We start from the raw sequence: 15067 nt of genomic DNA, 5'->3' as shown, positions 1-15067 counted from the left end.
TTTCCGATCTGTATAATAGTACAGTGTTTTCTACAAAATTATTTTTAAATTTCTGGTTAGAAATGGGAAGATAATAATTTGTGAACAGCATAAAAAGTTTTGTTTGCATTATGTAGTCTGTTAAGTATGTCATGTTTTCGGTCATTAGAATTGTCTATCAAAACACCAAGATATTTGAACTGATTGGCTGTTAAATTATCTACAAGGACAACAATGATTCCATCCACGGTTTCTCTCTCTTTTATTTTTGGAGCATATAGACCTCTCTATCCCATGAAACATCGCTACAATACTGAAGCCATCTGCATGGGAAATGAGTTGCAGAAAGTTCACCCAATTTCCAACACAACACTGATAAGAAGTAGGCTTGTTTATACATTTTATAGGAATTTAATGTCAGACACAGGTCCAGTAGTTCATGATAGAATTTTATGTTGTTGTTATTTTCTAATGCCAGGTGTCTACAATAAAGTCATTTGACCTCTTGCACTCCAATATTTTTCAAAGATAGTATTATCATGGTCAGCCAATGAAGCACAGATTTTGAGGTGTTCCGAATCCATTTCTTGGTTTGAATTGCACAATGGGCAGTTAGGGGACTTTTCATATTGGAGTGAAAATGGCAAGTTGTAGCAGATTTAAGTGAACACCATATTTTAATGTTTTGGTGGCTACTTCATTCACACACAACCCCCAGTATGTCTGGAGGACCACACCTGCTGTTGGTCAATGGGTCCATTGGACCTAGCTGGGAGATCTTGTTGATCACCAGTTTTCCCTCAATTTTATTAGTATTGGTTTAGATTAGAGAAAAATTAACCATCATTACGAAAATACACTTCATATTACTGTATTACAACAAAATAACATTTGCATGTTAAGTTTACACTACTGATTTTATTAATGTTAATTTATCGTCATTGTTGTGAATAGTAAGTTGTTAACAATGGTTATAAACAGGGAAACACGTGAAGCCATTTGATTGGCGCGTTAAATAACGTAACTCAAGTAGATTACAAGGTCAGTGCCTGGCTTACTAATGTCACCGGGAAAATCTTAAATTGCGAATAACTCGACTTCTAATTGTTGTCGAGAGATTTAAGGTACAGTCACACGTCGCTACTTTTGCAGCGCTTCAATACAAAAAACTGGGCAACTCTCATACTGCAACGTGTGAACAACGGTGCAACCCGAAAAGTAGTGGCTGCCAAACCTGCTGCCCGCTACTTTTTCATGCTGCGCGCAGCTTAGAAGTAGCGACGTGTGAACAGGGTTCTCAGGGTTGCAGCCGCAGCATTTTTTAATCGATTTTGTTGAAACTTTTGCTGTGGTTGCGACCAGTGTTGCCACCCAAATGTGCCAATGATACTTTTACTGTTCGAATATATTTTAATGTTAGATGTGATGAAAATAAATGATTTGTAACAGTTACTAAATGTACAATACAGTCTGAATATATCTGCTGACGATGTAATTCATTTCTTTAATTTTCCGTAGTGCAGTTTCAAACAGGAGGGTTGTCAACATTGATTACGTGAATATGCTGTTGGTTATCATTTAAGTATATAGGCGTTTTTAATAGCTTTATAGTAAAAAATAATGCCAATTTCTGAATACTAGTTAGGACAGAAAAGCAAATAATAGATAATAAGCTATCACATGAGTTTCATAATAATGCGAACATAACCACAAAATGTATATTGAGAAGTCAACACGGAGATGGAAACCTGCAGCATGACTGCGGCTGCAAAAGTAGCGCCTTGTGTGTGAACAGACTCGCAACCTCCAGTTGCAACTTTTGCACACTCGAGTTGCACAGCACGAAAAGTAGCATGCAGCATGCTACTTTTGTCTTACGTGTGAACATGACACGCAACTTTTGCAGCTGCAGTACAAAAATTGTGCAGCAAAAGTAGCGACCGTACCTAAATGTTGCACCATTTTATTTAAAATAAAGTAATCTCAGTTATCCAACACTCAATTAACATTCGATATATTGTTATTTAAGCAAATAATATAATTAACTTAGAACTTACGTTATATTATTGGGGCTGAAAAGTAATCCACGACTGGTGAAAAAGATGCAGTGCAGAGCAGGTTTTTTTCTGCTATATTCTTAATTACTTAGATATTTATTACAATGCCTGATGAGGAACAAAGTCTTGTCCTAACATATAAGGTAATCATTTTCCAACAAATTTCGAAACACTTTGAATGTATAACAAATGTTAATGTTTCCATCACTCTACTACACCTGGAAAATGTTGTCCGTAGAAAGAAGTACATATAACTTCAAACTCCATTATTGCAGTCAACCAATCACGTAGGCCTAATAAAGAAATGAGTCCCCCTATAGAAATCATAGTGTTTCAATCTTGTTCAGCAGTCAGTTTTGCATCAGGCTGGAATTTTTCTGTTATGATTTTTGCACATTGATGTGGCACACCCATTCCCTCATATCACTTTACTTCTATGTGGAGAAGAATGTAGAACTTAGTAATGTGAAATCTGGAATCAATTTAAAAAGCAAATAATTTAATTACGATTTTATTTAACAGAAAAGAATTTGGTGTTTGAATATTCACAGAACTGTTAAAAAATCAATCATTGTTATTATTTTGTTGGCAAACCTCCATTAACTATAGAGGAAGGGCATGTAATATTAAAACGAAATTACGAAAATTGGCCATTCTGTTACTAGTCCACAAATATGGGATTTTGGACGTCATGTATGGGCTTAATAAGAGGCAACTTTTTTTTATAGTCTCAAATACAAGATGTCCTGTATAATAAGGCAACCCTACAACTGATGGCCCCCAAAAAAGTATTCTCTCCTTGTGCCATAAAATCAATTAAGCCATACTGAAATAGGTTAGGACTTGTCTAATATATTTTGTACTTATATACATTCAAAGGAAACACGCAAGTAACAGTATTCTTCCAGTGTAAAAAAATATAACTTATAGCAAGTTGCACATAACTTAGTATCAATCATGAAATATTTTAAACGACTTATCATGACTACTTCTGAATGTTTGTTTTGTGTTACACAAAAGCCTCGTAGTTTTTGTAGTGAGAATGTATCACAGATAAACTCCAGCACACACGATTCTTTCACACAGCAATTGTACTGTCCTCAACTGCGCAAGAATTCATTTAAAATCTGGTACTTCCTGCTTTCAAGCTAAATCACCAAGCACACAGTTCTCGCCCTCTGCATGAGTTTCATCAATAGATTCAGTCCTGATGGTCATGTCATCAAACACGTGCATCTGTAACAAGACAAAAATAAACCTGAAAATACATTCTCCAGCAAAAGCTGTAATCTGTAATCATATTAAAAGCAGGCAGTGACAAGTTCTTAGAATGACAATGTAAAACAAGTAATTAATGGTCACAAAACTGGGGATTAACTTTATCAGTCAATAAAACAGGATATACTGCTTCTACAAGAATGTACTAATTGAAAAACTACAAATTTCCTCGTGCTAAACAGAAAGAATTTGTACCGGTACCTTTAGTGAGACAAGCTCTGTATCATCTTCGTAACATGATGGACCCACCATTTAAAATATACTTTCAGTTTGCAACTTTTTCTCTATACCTTCATTTGTTTTGTAGTCTTTAACATCTTATGATTAAAGTAAAGTGCATTTTCTGCAAAACTGCAAAAAATTTTCCAACTGTCGAAGTTCCTAATTGTCTTACAGAACATAAACCTTTAGAAAAATATAAAAACTGAAAGTGTACAAGACAAAATGTACAGAATCTGGCAACATGTCTTGACTCTTAACACTGAATATGTAAAATTTCCTATGAAACGGTTTTAAATAAAGCTATTGTTTTATTATTATTAGGGTCATTCCATTGTAAACAGGTGTTACATCCACAAAGCTAAAAACTGAACACTTTGAATGCAGCCTTAATAGAATCAAAATTTATTTATTAAAACTATTTCCCCTATATTTTCTGAACATTTTGATATAATATAATCCTAAGTTTATTTTAACGAAGTTGAATAACAAGTAAAAAACACGGTGTAACGGGTGTTACAGAATTTAGACATGAACTTTTGCATAGTTATTGAAAGATGTAAAATTCTGTGAGTTTAATGCACACAAATTAACATCCTTTTATATGGATATATATTAAACATTGACAAAATCAAATATGTTCTCAGTTTTCCTTTCTGCTTAAAAGATTTAATTTTTTTTCAAGAAAAGCTTCTGCAACGGGTGTTACATGATTTGTAATGGGTGTTACACTGTGCAAATATTTCTACTTTACTCAAATGATTAATGACACTCTTTCTGTTTTCATTAAAACAACGCTATTAAAATTTAATATAACGAAATTTCTGCGTAATAACAATTTCATTTTATGTAAATAATTAAATTATCTTTTTTAAAATTCTCAGAGCACAGTCTATTTATTAAATAGCCTGGAATGGAACAAATAGATTAATTGAGGAACATTCAAATTATGGTTGTTTTACAGATATTTTAGTGCATGTGTAATTAATTTTAAACATCTTTTTTCATCTACACTGTCACTGAATTCATAATACAGTCTGTTTCCTTGAGACTTGACATCAGGAGTTGGTAACTTCCTGACCAGTTGACTAAATTTTACAAAATAAATATCATTTTCATCAGATTTGAAGATTTTTTTGCTCTGCCTAGAAACTTTCAGGAACATAATTTTAATGTCCTCTTCATTGTCAGCTTGGTTCTGGCATATTCCAATGTATCGGAACTTTTTTTCACCCTTTGATGACCCGGGTTTCTTGTTTTCACTTAAAAACTCTACCAAAACAAACATGCCAGACTTAACTTCAGATCTATCAATGCTGTAAACTGGCATGGGAATCATTTGTGTTTCACTTGTCAGTATCCCATGTTCAGAATCCCAAAACCTGTGGAATCATCATCTTATTGTGCTAAAGGAAGTCCAGACTGCATACTTGTTTTGTGATAAATCACTACTTATTATGGCATAGGATTTCACTGTATCATTAGAACCCAAATGCAACATGTTTTTTTCATCCGATTGTTTACAGGAGCCATTTCTTGAAATTAGCACATTCAAGTGCATTAGATCATGGGAGAGCAAACAAATATTTTATACAGAATGGACTCTTTGCAGCTTTAACTACTTAAGAGATAGTTACAAGCTATTTTTTATTGTAATAGGTTACAGCAGGCAAGTACAACATTTTGTAACTGGTATTACATCAATACTGTAACACCCGTTACTTAAAGAGTTGTAACACCCGTTACACCATTTCTGGGTAAAATAAATTAAATATTAATTTAAAAATGTTATGATCTCAACAAGCAACCTTATAATCTCACTTTCACTGCAGGATATTGTGAACAAATATTTCATAAGATCATAATTAAAACTTATTGCATATTTTGTGTAACGGGTGTTACATGCTACAGCAATTTTTAATATGCTGTAATTAATTACTGAATTTGATCTTACCTTGAATTGTAATATATGCTTGAACTTGGAAAGCTTCATACATTTCCCTCCAAAAGTGCAAGATCAACAACATGGTGTTTTATGACAACAGCAGGATCTTAAACTTAAGCATGCGAAATAACATATTTACTATTCAAAGAACCTACCAACAAACATAAAGAAAACTGCAAAAATATTACATAAAGCCAAGTTTTCTTTAAGGGTAGTGTAATTCATACTTTTAACAGTTGATATATCAAAGTACCATACACTTTATTAATAAATGAAAAAATCACTCAGAGGCTCAGTTGGCATGGAATGACCCATTAATATAACAATAATTAGAGATAATGATCGTTCTCCAAGAGATTCTTTTGTAGTGTGGAGAGTGAAACTGCTATTATTGTTAGTCGCTTAAAAATTATAATATAAATCAATGGTGCTTGGGTAAAAGGAGATAAGTCATAAAAATGAGCTTTGAGATAAATTAAAATTAAACTTCCTAATCTTATTCCAAATCATTTTCTACACAAATAAAACAAATTAAATGCTAGTATTATTTTATTATTTTTTTTTTTTTGCACATCCACTTGTAGAATTTAACTTGTGTATTCATCTGGGGGACAAAACTCCATTTGCACAAAAAATGACTTAACCTTCTTTACCAGAACACCATCGAAGTTAAGGGATATTAAATAGTTTTTTGTACTGTATGAGATTTCAGTCCTCATAGTAATAAAACTGTGTAAAAGTTTGGTTTTCCACCATATTATGAGACTTAATAATCTTTGATGTTTTGTAACAATTTTCCAAGTTCCCATCCATAGAGTTCTGGAAGGATGAAGTGATACAACTCAGAGGATGGGACATACAAAGAGGTTTCAAAGCACTGCAGACAATGGATCACAATACAAGGTTGCAAAATTCAAAATTATATTTAGACTACAAGTAATTATTAATGTCATACCTTGCTGACTTCTGATGATGTGTCACTTTCAGCAGCTACTCTTCGTTTCTTGGTTGGATTTTGTTTTTTCTTGTTTTGTGTCCTGAAAAGAAAATAGAGATCTGAGTTACTAATGATATGAATCCAGAACACAGTGATACTACAGGTGCAATAGTCTAATGAAGTACAGCAGCTCTATTTCTGTCAGATGATACAACATCCCATCAAGGGAAACCAAGAACAGGCCTCCACACCTGAGACTGAAAAAAATTTTAAATTACGGTTTATTTAATGATGCTCGCAACTGCAGAGGTTATATCAACATCGCCGGTGTGCCTTATTCCATAGGAGTTCTTTTACATGCTAGTAAATCTACTGACATGAGCCTGTCGCATTTAAACACACTGGGCAGGGATCGAACCTGCAACCTCGAGCACAGAAGGCCAGCGCTATACCGACTACGCTACCGAGGCCGACACCTAAGACTGAATCCCTCATACAACGTTAATGCAAATCATATCATTTCAAATTATGTAACTAATATTTAGTATTGTACAGAGTGACTCAAAAGTCTGGAACCATATTAAATATCTTCCATATGGTTGATTTTCGATTACTATTGCTGTTACCAGTATTTGTAAGACCAAATGCTCTACCAGTGACACATTCGATTCTAGCCCTCAGCTATCTCAAAAGCCGCCATTTTGAATGAAACTTTGAAATTTTAAATGGAAAGGGGGTACTCAAAATCATGTGAAATTTTCTGAGAAAAACAATGGTGCAATCTGTTTTGAGATATCTCTAATCGTTTTCAAGTCATTTAAAGATGTCATAATGACACAAACATTAGTTACTGCATCTACAGATATTTTGTAACAAGGTACAGTACTAAGGAGGCTTCGTAAAAGGTATTTTTATGCAATTCTGGGAATTAACTTTTCCTGCTTTACTGTTTGGTTAACCTGTGACAGTTTCAATGCATTGTTGTGAATATTTGAAGCTTTCCTATAACAAATTTCTTGATTTTCGTGATGGTATTATCGAAAGAGGAAAGAATTGATATCATTCTTCATTCTGGTAGATTAAGCCACAAATGTTGCAGCAGACTGGACGAACAGTTCCCTGGACATCGGATTGGTAGATGTGGACCAGTAGAATGGCCGGAGAGGTCTCCAGATTTAACACTCCTTGATTTTTTCTTTTGGGGTTACATATGAAGAGAAAATTGAGAATGTGGATAGAACATTTTGTAGCATTTTCGAGGTGACTTTAGCATAAGCTTCAATGATATGGTTCTCTAAATGTTCCACATTCTCAATTTTCTCTTCATCCTGCAATTCAAATGAGAGTTATAACGTGTCTTCTTATGCAGCAGCTAGATGGTAGCATAGTAAAATTGATCAAAGTAGCTGTCAAAGCCTGTAAGGCTGAGCAATCTGTTATATGTGTGGGGTTATACTAGCGCACACAGATGGATACAGTATATTCACAAATACAGAAATAGGGCTAAGTGGGGGAAGCCACTGTTATCCTTAGTGGAGGAAGCAAGAAAAATTACCAATTATTGCACTAGCAGTAGGCCTACAGAAAAAATACCAAATACTGCACTACAAATAAAATTTTAACAGCATACTGAATCAGAGTTATCCCCTATTTCCCTGATGAAATGAAACTCAAAGATAATATAACTTTAGAAATATACACTATCTGGAAACATAAATAAGCTAGTTTTCGTAAGGTCGAGGATCTCTGACAGGTTAGGTTTCGTTTGTTTAGACTTTTGGTATGCCTTGCATGTAAGTTATTTGGTAAGCGAGTTTTCGTAAAGTCGAAGATCAGTGACAGGTTAGGTTTGGTTTTGTTTTTTTTATTTTATTGGGTTATTTTGCGACGCTGTATCACCATCTAGGTTATTTAGCGTCTGAATGAAATGAAGGTGATAATGCCAGTGAAGTGAGTCCGGGGTCCAGCACCGAAAGATACCCAGCATTTGCTCTTATTGCGTTGAGGGAAAACCCCGGAAAAACCTCAACCAGGTAACTTGTCCCGACCGGGATTAGAACCCGGGCCACCTGGTTTCGCGGCCAGACACGCTGACCGTTACTCCACAGGTGTGGACGGTCTGGTTTTCTTTTTCAGGCTTTTGGTACGTACACTTTCAAATTCAAACGTTGGCTACAGCACAGTTGTTAGTGGAAATCAATAGTGGTATGTTGGCAATGGTTGCTAAAACAAACAAAAAATAGATATATCAATATCGTGAATACACGGAATCAGTCAGTGTGCGCAAGTACGGCCTTCCACGGTCCCACCTTCTTTTATACCGGTCTTATTTTTAATATAGCTGGGAATTATCCATTTTCGTACAGAACCATCCATACTCTGAGTGACAGGATCTAGGAAATGCCTATTTCTTTACCGCTTATGTATAAGCATGAGCGGCTGCGAAACTGAGCAAATGGCCTTAATCAATAATTCCGAAAAACAAGCGTGGTTTACCGGTACATTCTTGCCGAATGTTTTAACATTTTATTTCCTGGCGTCTGTACTTCTGGAATTCGAAGCAATTTCATTGCTTTTGCAGCTGTAGCTCTCGCAATGCCACACTGCTGTGCCACACGGTTTACACTCATTCCGGGTGAATTTTCTATTAGAGCCCCAATTTCGTCCAGTTTCTCTTCAGTAAGAACGTAGAGCTTGGGAGAGCCGGTTTTCTTATCCAATAATGACCCAGTAACCCGGACTTTATTTATGAGCTTATGCACTGCTGTTCTGCTTGGAATTCTTTCTCCAGGAAATTTACGACAAAATTTTCTCCTGCACACACGAACGGAAGATCTTTTCACATAACAATCGTACAAAAACAAACGTTGTTGTAGTGTATAACGAATCCAAACCATAACAAATGGCAGAAACAGATCAAAATAAAACCCGAAAACACTGCACAGCCAGTTTCAAGTCGTTTTCAGGTTTTGTGCAAGGTATACAGAATAGAATCCCTTGTATGTTTTGTTTTTAAAGCTCAGCCCAGGCGCATGCGCCAGAGACTTCGAGGCTAGATTGCCATGAAGTTAAAAAATGTCCCCTCCGTACTAAAATTACAAGAACAATATCAAATCTCCTTTAAGAAATGCCTTAAGGTCACTATAAATATGGAGTAATGTCCTGTATTCACAAACTCGTGCTCAATTCGCGGACAGAAGACATGACATTGTTTCAGCATCAGCATTCACCGTAAGCACAAAGTGGCAGCACTGATGTTACTGATGCCATATTCCAGTTACCTTGACTGATGCCGTTCATCTCGATTTGTAACCAGTAACCACTTAACATCATAAACACTAAACCAATGCGTTGGATTACCAAATATATATATAAAAAAAATCATGATTACTAAAGTGAAAACCGTGAACACACTTTTGCAGTTTGTGCGCATTTCATATAGCCTATTATTTTGTTAGGTTAGGAATGCTGAATGACATCTTTGCTAAACTAGCGCTCAGATAGTTCTCTTCGTACTTCGCTTACACACCTTGCACATACGAATATGTGAGTTTAATTTAGGCTATTGTTATGTCTTGCATATACGATCAACTGCTTCTCCACATAAAACAAAACCGGTGAAACTAGCGCTGAATTACTTCTGTTGATTTCGGAAGTGAAAATCAGTCATTACACGAACTCAGGTTAAGGACGACGACCATCACGATTAAAATCCATTCTGCAGCATACCAACGATGCACCAAGATCAATTATAAAATTACAAAATATCTGGTCTTAATATGGACGAATAGGTACATCCAATAACAGAATTACGAGCCACCAAGCCATCATCTTTCTCACTCCTATACAAGCATTTGGGCCTATGTGTATTACTGATTAGTATTTCACAAGCCTGTGCACTTACGTGACTGCATCCCGCAAGAGAGATCCGGAGCATATACTTTCATAATTACATAATTTGCAAACGCTATATCTCCATTTATACCTTGGACATGATGCCACGAATTCCAGAGCAAGACGTTATGCACTATTAATGATTATCAGAAGACGCAATTAAGTTTATTAGAATCAAATATATCACCAACCTCAATATTCTGGCGGGTAGAGCTCGGCAGCGGCCTTGAAAAATTGATGCAGGCGCTCTGTCCTGGAATACTTCCTCTTGAATAAATGTTCTGCCAGGTATCCCACGAAGTGTGCTCTTCTTAATCCGTAACGGGGTGTGTTGGCCCTCACTTCCCTCCACGCACGTTTAATTTTGTTAGTATTTGCACCAGATAACGGGTCAACAAAACTGTAGGAATGATTCACAGTCAGATCCATGAATCCCTCCTCCTGCAAGCAATTGTATGCGCGCCAACAATCACTAATGACAGTTGTACCCGGCAGTATGTTGTGCTTTATTATCTGTAGAAGTGTGTTGCTTGATCGATCGCTGACGGCCTGAAGGAAGGTCTTGTTACTGCCCCTCTCAATTCCTCCAAACACCCACTGCCCTTCAAGACATCGACCTTTATGATTTTTCCGTCGTCCAAATTTTGCCTCGTCAATTTCTACTGTTACACTTGTCCCACCAAGGACTTCATTACATTTCATTAAATGATCTATGAACACTTCCCGGCAAAAGCTGTACCACTCTACAACAGTGTGGTCTGCAAAACCTAAATTCTCTCTGATAAATGTATGCCGCGGAGGTTTTAAATGCAAAAGGAAGCACACAAATCGAAAAATTGATATTACTGGCAATTTACTGTTTTCGATAAATGTACCTTTTTTTGCGGTAACTCTCTTCTTGCACTTCACTTTTTTTTCTTCCCCTTCCTTATCATACCACTTCCCACAATCAAAAAACAATTTTGCTTTGTTTAACTGCAATATGTTCCCACACCTGTTACACTTCATCTTTTCCTTAATAATACCATGACTTATGAAATAATTCAGTATCTCACTTTCCCTCAAACACAACGCACTTACAAATGTATTTTCGCAGCCATCACAAACACTACTGTCCACATCCAAGCTACACTCCATCTTTGACTAGCTTCTGCTGTTTCATGTTTCATTATTCTTCCACAAACCCACTTTCACTCATAGATGTCCCCACCTGCAGCCGCTTACTTCCTACTTCTCTCGATAGAGTGTGTTCCTGTATTGTTGTTTGGTCGGTGCGTCCTACAGAATTACTCTTTCATATTAACCTTTGGTTCTAACTTTTAAAAGGATTGAGAAATAAATATATATATATATATATATATATATATATATATATCAACTCTCATACTCCACGCTCGTGTGTTTGCCTATTATTATTGCTTCTGGCCAAGTTTATTTATTAACATCTGTGGGTATACCAATAAGCCAATTGAGTTCCTCTTTCCATTGCGTGTATTATAATATTAAACTTCTTTAACTAGGTTGCAATCATTTGTTTTGTTTCTTCTAGATTAATAAAAAATACAAAAAATATACATCAATAGAACAGAATTCTCTGGTTGAGGTTCTGGCTGATATGTACATCTATTATCAGGCAGTACATCTCACTTGACAATGTGTGTTAAGAGTAAGAATGTTTGTATGCATCTGAAGCCTGACTAGTGTAATATGTAGTTAGTCGGCGATGTATGCAATGGAGGGGAAAGAAACTGCTCACCCTACCCCAGTATCTCCTGACCTAGTTGCCTCGTAAGTGGTGTCTTCTTGGTATTACTTGTGAGGTTCAGACCTGTCTTCGGACAGCTGACTAATCAACAAAATATAATAGAAATATCATTATTATACGATAAATTCAAGTCAAAAAACAAAAAAAAAAATAAGTAAATACCCATACTATGATATTACTGATAAATGACAAAAATTGTAATTCTGACTTTTTAACACTTGGAACTTTATACAAGCAAAAGTTTAGGATTTTTAGGAACTCATAAAAACCTCGCATTCAACGCCCCAATTGGGAAATGTAAATATACTCGTAGTACAGAGCATTGTGATAGGAAAGACCTTGTTACCGATGTTAAGCAGAAAAAACTACAATATATTCACGTCCAAGAATACCGTTGGTAAGCAGTTTATTTCTTTTTATAAGCAATGATTTATACAAGTTTTAACATCAATATAATATCGCGTGTGTAGGATCCTTGGGGTTTTCAGTAGCCCATTGAGTATTATTGAGATTCTGTTTCTATTGTGTGTTATAGATCGTTGGTGTTCATGTAGGCCTACCTGATTTGAATTTTGTTTTACTATGTATGATATTTGTGATTAAGACAGTGATAAATCATGATATGTAAATTTCAAATCGGATATTTGGCTTAGTGAGAAGAAGAAGAAGAAGAAGAAGAAGAAAAAACATTGGCCGACTAAGAGTTTGAATCAGGGACCTCCTGAATGTGAGTCAAACATTACCTCCTGAACTATCTTGCTCAGTTACAGCAATTTTTAATCAATAAGGTCTTATTGAAATTCATAAACTGGCTTTTCTGGAAGTGTTTCATGCATGGACAGAAATTTGCACCCAAATATTTTATATTTTATTTTAGCAAGTTCTCTCGCCGAATATTTATAACCCATTTTTTACATCTTACATCATTACAGCAGAATTTAACTTAATTAAATGAAATAAAAAGGTAAAAACTCGAAATTTAACCACGTTAAGAACACATGCCAAGCATAAGCCAGTAGGTCTACACTAAAATTTGGAGGGGGAAAAAAAAAATGCAATTCTGGGTTACGTTCTTTGTTTCTGATACAATTTAAAGCCTGAACAATGCGGTTTCTTCGAAATCCTCTACTTCTAATAAATCTTTTGCTCCAGCATCAAGCATGCTAGATCCACTTTACATAGATGTAATTGATGACATGAAATATATCATATCACCATCAGCAGCAGGCTTTAGGAAGCTTGATGGAATTCTACCTAAAGGGGCTGTCTGGAATGGATATATTAAGGTAGGGCATCGAATTTTTGGTAAGGTTGTAAAGGACTTTCCACTGCACTTTTGCAGAGTTTGACATAATATTCAATGCAAACATGATGCTTCATCACAATATTAAATTCTTTCATGATATGTTATCAGGGGAAAAGTCAGATCTGAACCACATTGTATAATAATAATAATAATAATAATAATAATAATAATAATAATAATGATGATAATAATAATAATTGCTTTTCTGCAAAATTCTTCCAGAAACATACTTCTCCTTGTGATGTCATCTTGATTTTCTGGATCAGAAGAGATTATAGTGTTAATATGCTTAACGTAGGCCTGAATTCTGTTTCACTCTTTTTCACAACACTGAAAACTCTTTCTGTAGAAGAGTTACTGTGAAGCACACTCAGTACAGCAAATACAACTTTTACATAATGTTTCATATTTTATTGTTCACTTTCATGTCTAAGAGCATCAATTTTGCCCCAATTTGTATCTCTTCTAGGTCCACTTAGAATGTTTTGAGGAAAATGATCACACTGGTAATTTGCAAACTCTTCAAGTCTGTCATGTTCACTTTCCTTCAGCAGGTTATCTTTGATAAAAATATTCAAGAGATTAACATGAAATATTTCTTCTTATGAAATATCTACCACTTCTGCATGCTTAAGAAATTCATCCTCATCATTACTTAAAGAATGACAAAATATGCCTGTAATATATTATAGTTCTTTGAATCAATGTGTCTTCTACAGTCATCTAGACCATAATGAGCTACGATATGAAAGGTCGCTGGAAACCATATTACATAAATAAAATAAAAATGTTAACAGACTTCGAACTGACGAACATGCATTCAGCATACTTACGGTGGCTGAAAGAAAAAGACAGCTATATCTGCTTAAAATTGTTTGACTGGCCACTTACTGATGTTATTAATAAGGACAAATATGTTCGTTCTGTGACAAGGATTAATGATGGGCTTTCAATGGTGTATCATCATCATCAGTATTTTAAACAAATTATGTACAGGGTATATGAGACGAAATGTCACAACTTAAGCAAAGGACTAGAAACCTCCGCATGCTATAGAAGTAGCCTAATTTCTGCCAAACTGGGACAGTAATTTACGGCAAGATAAACACAAATTAAGAAGCTTACTTTACTGTTGTAAATTCTGAAAATTGTAACATCTTGCATTCAAGCATGCTTCACATCTCTCTAGCACATTCCCAGACACATTCTGTAGTTCATTTTGACTATGTTCCATATTTCTTGTTGATTGATTTCCTTTAACATAGCTGCATTGTCTGAAAGCAAAAGCTGATGCACTATACAGGTTTTGTACGGTTTTGACTTCAACAATTTAGTGACGTGTTGAACTGAAGATTTAGACATCCCAAGCTGCTGAACTAATTGGCACAAAGGTTTTCGAAGGATTTATCCTAATCAGAAACCTAATTCGTCTAATTTTTCCTCTATTAAGACCCATTTGTTCACTTATGGCTTCTTATTTTGAGCAGTCTGTCTTGTTAAATTGTTTTACGAGTTTGTATATTGTTGTTTTATCTGGCACAAGAAAATCGGGAAATTGGTGACGGTATTTTCCGACACACTTTCTCCACGAAGATTCTTTCGTAAAAGTAATGCAATTGAAAATGCATTGTGTTATTCCGTGACTGAAGAGCAGAAATAGGATCTATTAGGAGGGTAGAGAGATCCA

The 15067-nt window shown here is 35.3% G+C and overlaps 1 protein-coding gene across 3 annotated transcripts; it reads right to left on the bottom strand.

The window, feature by feature from the left end:
- Positions 1 to 2868: 2868 nt before the first annotated feature.
- Positions 2869 to 11471, bottom strand: LOC138701026 (uncharacterized). Of its 3 annotated transcripts, none has more exons than XR_011332425.1 (3): positions 10501 to 11471; positions 6434 to 6515; positions 2869 to 3272 (listed from the first exon to the last, which is right to left on the bottom strand). XR_011332425.1 is itself a non-coding variant. In XM_069827529.1 (3 exons), the coding sequence occupies exons 1-3, from the start codon at positions 9639 to 9641 to the stop codon at positions 3180 to 3182; spliced, it is 225 nt and encodes a 74-aa protein (XP_069683630.1). In that variant the 5' UTR covers positions 9642 to 9683; the 3' UTR covers positions 2869 to 3179. The 3 variants fall into 3 exon arrangements, 2 of the variants coding, with proteins under 2 accessions (XP_069683630.1, XP_069683629.1); XM_069827529.1 differs by lacking the exon at positions 10501 to 11471 and adding an exon at positions 9592 to 9683; XM_069827528.1 differs by lacking the exon at positions 10501 to 11471 and adding an exon at positions 8912 to 9575.
- Between the last annotated feature and the right edge of the window lie 3596 nt (positions 11472 to 15067).

This window comes from Periplaneta americana, chromosome 6 (assembly GCF_040183065.1).
Source record: "Periplaneta americana isolate PAMFEO1 chromosome 6, P.americana_PAMFEO1_priV1, whole genome shotgun sequence".
NCBI lineage: Eukaryota > Metazoa > Arthropoda > Insecta > Blattodea > Blattidae > Periplaneta > Periplaneta americana.
The sequence above is the reverse complement of the archived record's forward strand: the minus strand, read 5'-3'. Positions and strand labels throughout refer to the sequence as shown.

Bases quoted from the DNA above. Each gene is read 5' to 3' on its own strand.
- LOC138701026 (XM_069827528.1), bottom strand. From the start codon at position 9,312: ATGGTTTGGATTCGTTATACACTACAACAACGTTTGTTTTTGTACGAT. The intron at 6,516-8,911 runs GTAAACCACGCT...TTTTCTTTTCAG, and splicing joins CATTCGGCAAGAATGTACCG to GACACAAAACAAGAAAAAAC. The intron at 3,273-6,433 runs GTATGACATTAA...GTCTTGTTACAG, and splicing joins CATCATCAGAAGTCAGCAAG to ATGCACGTGTTTGATGACAT.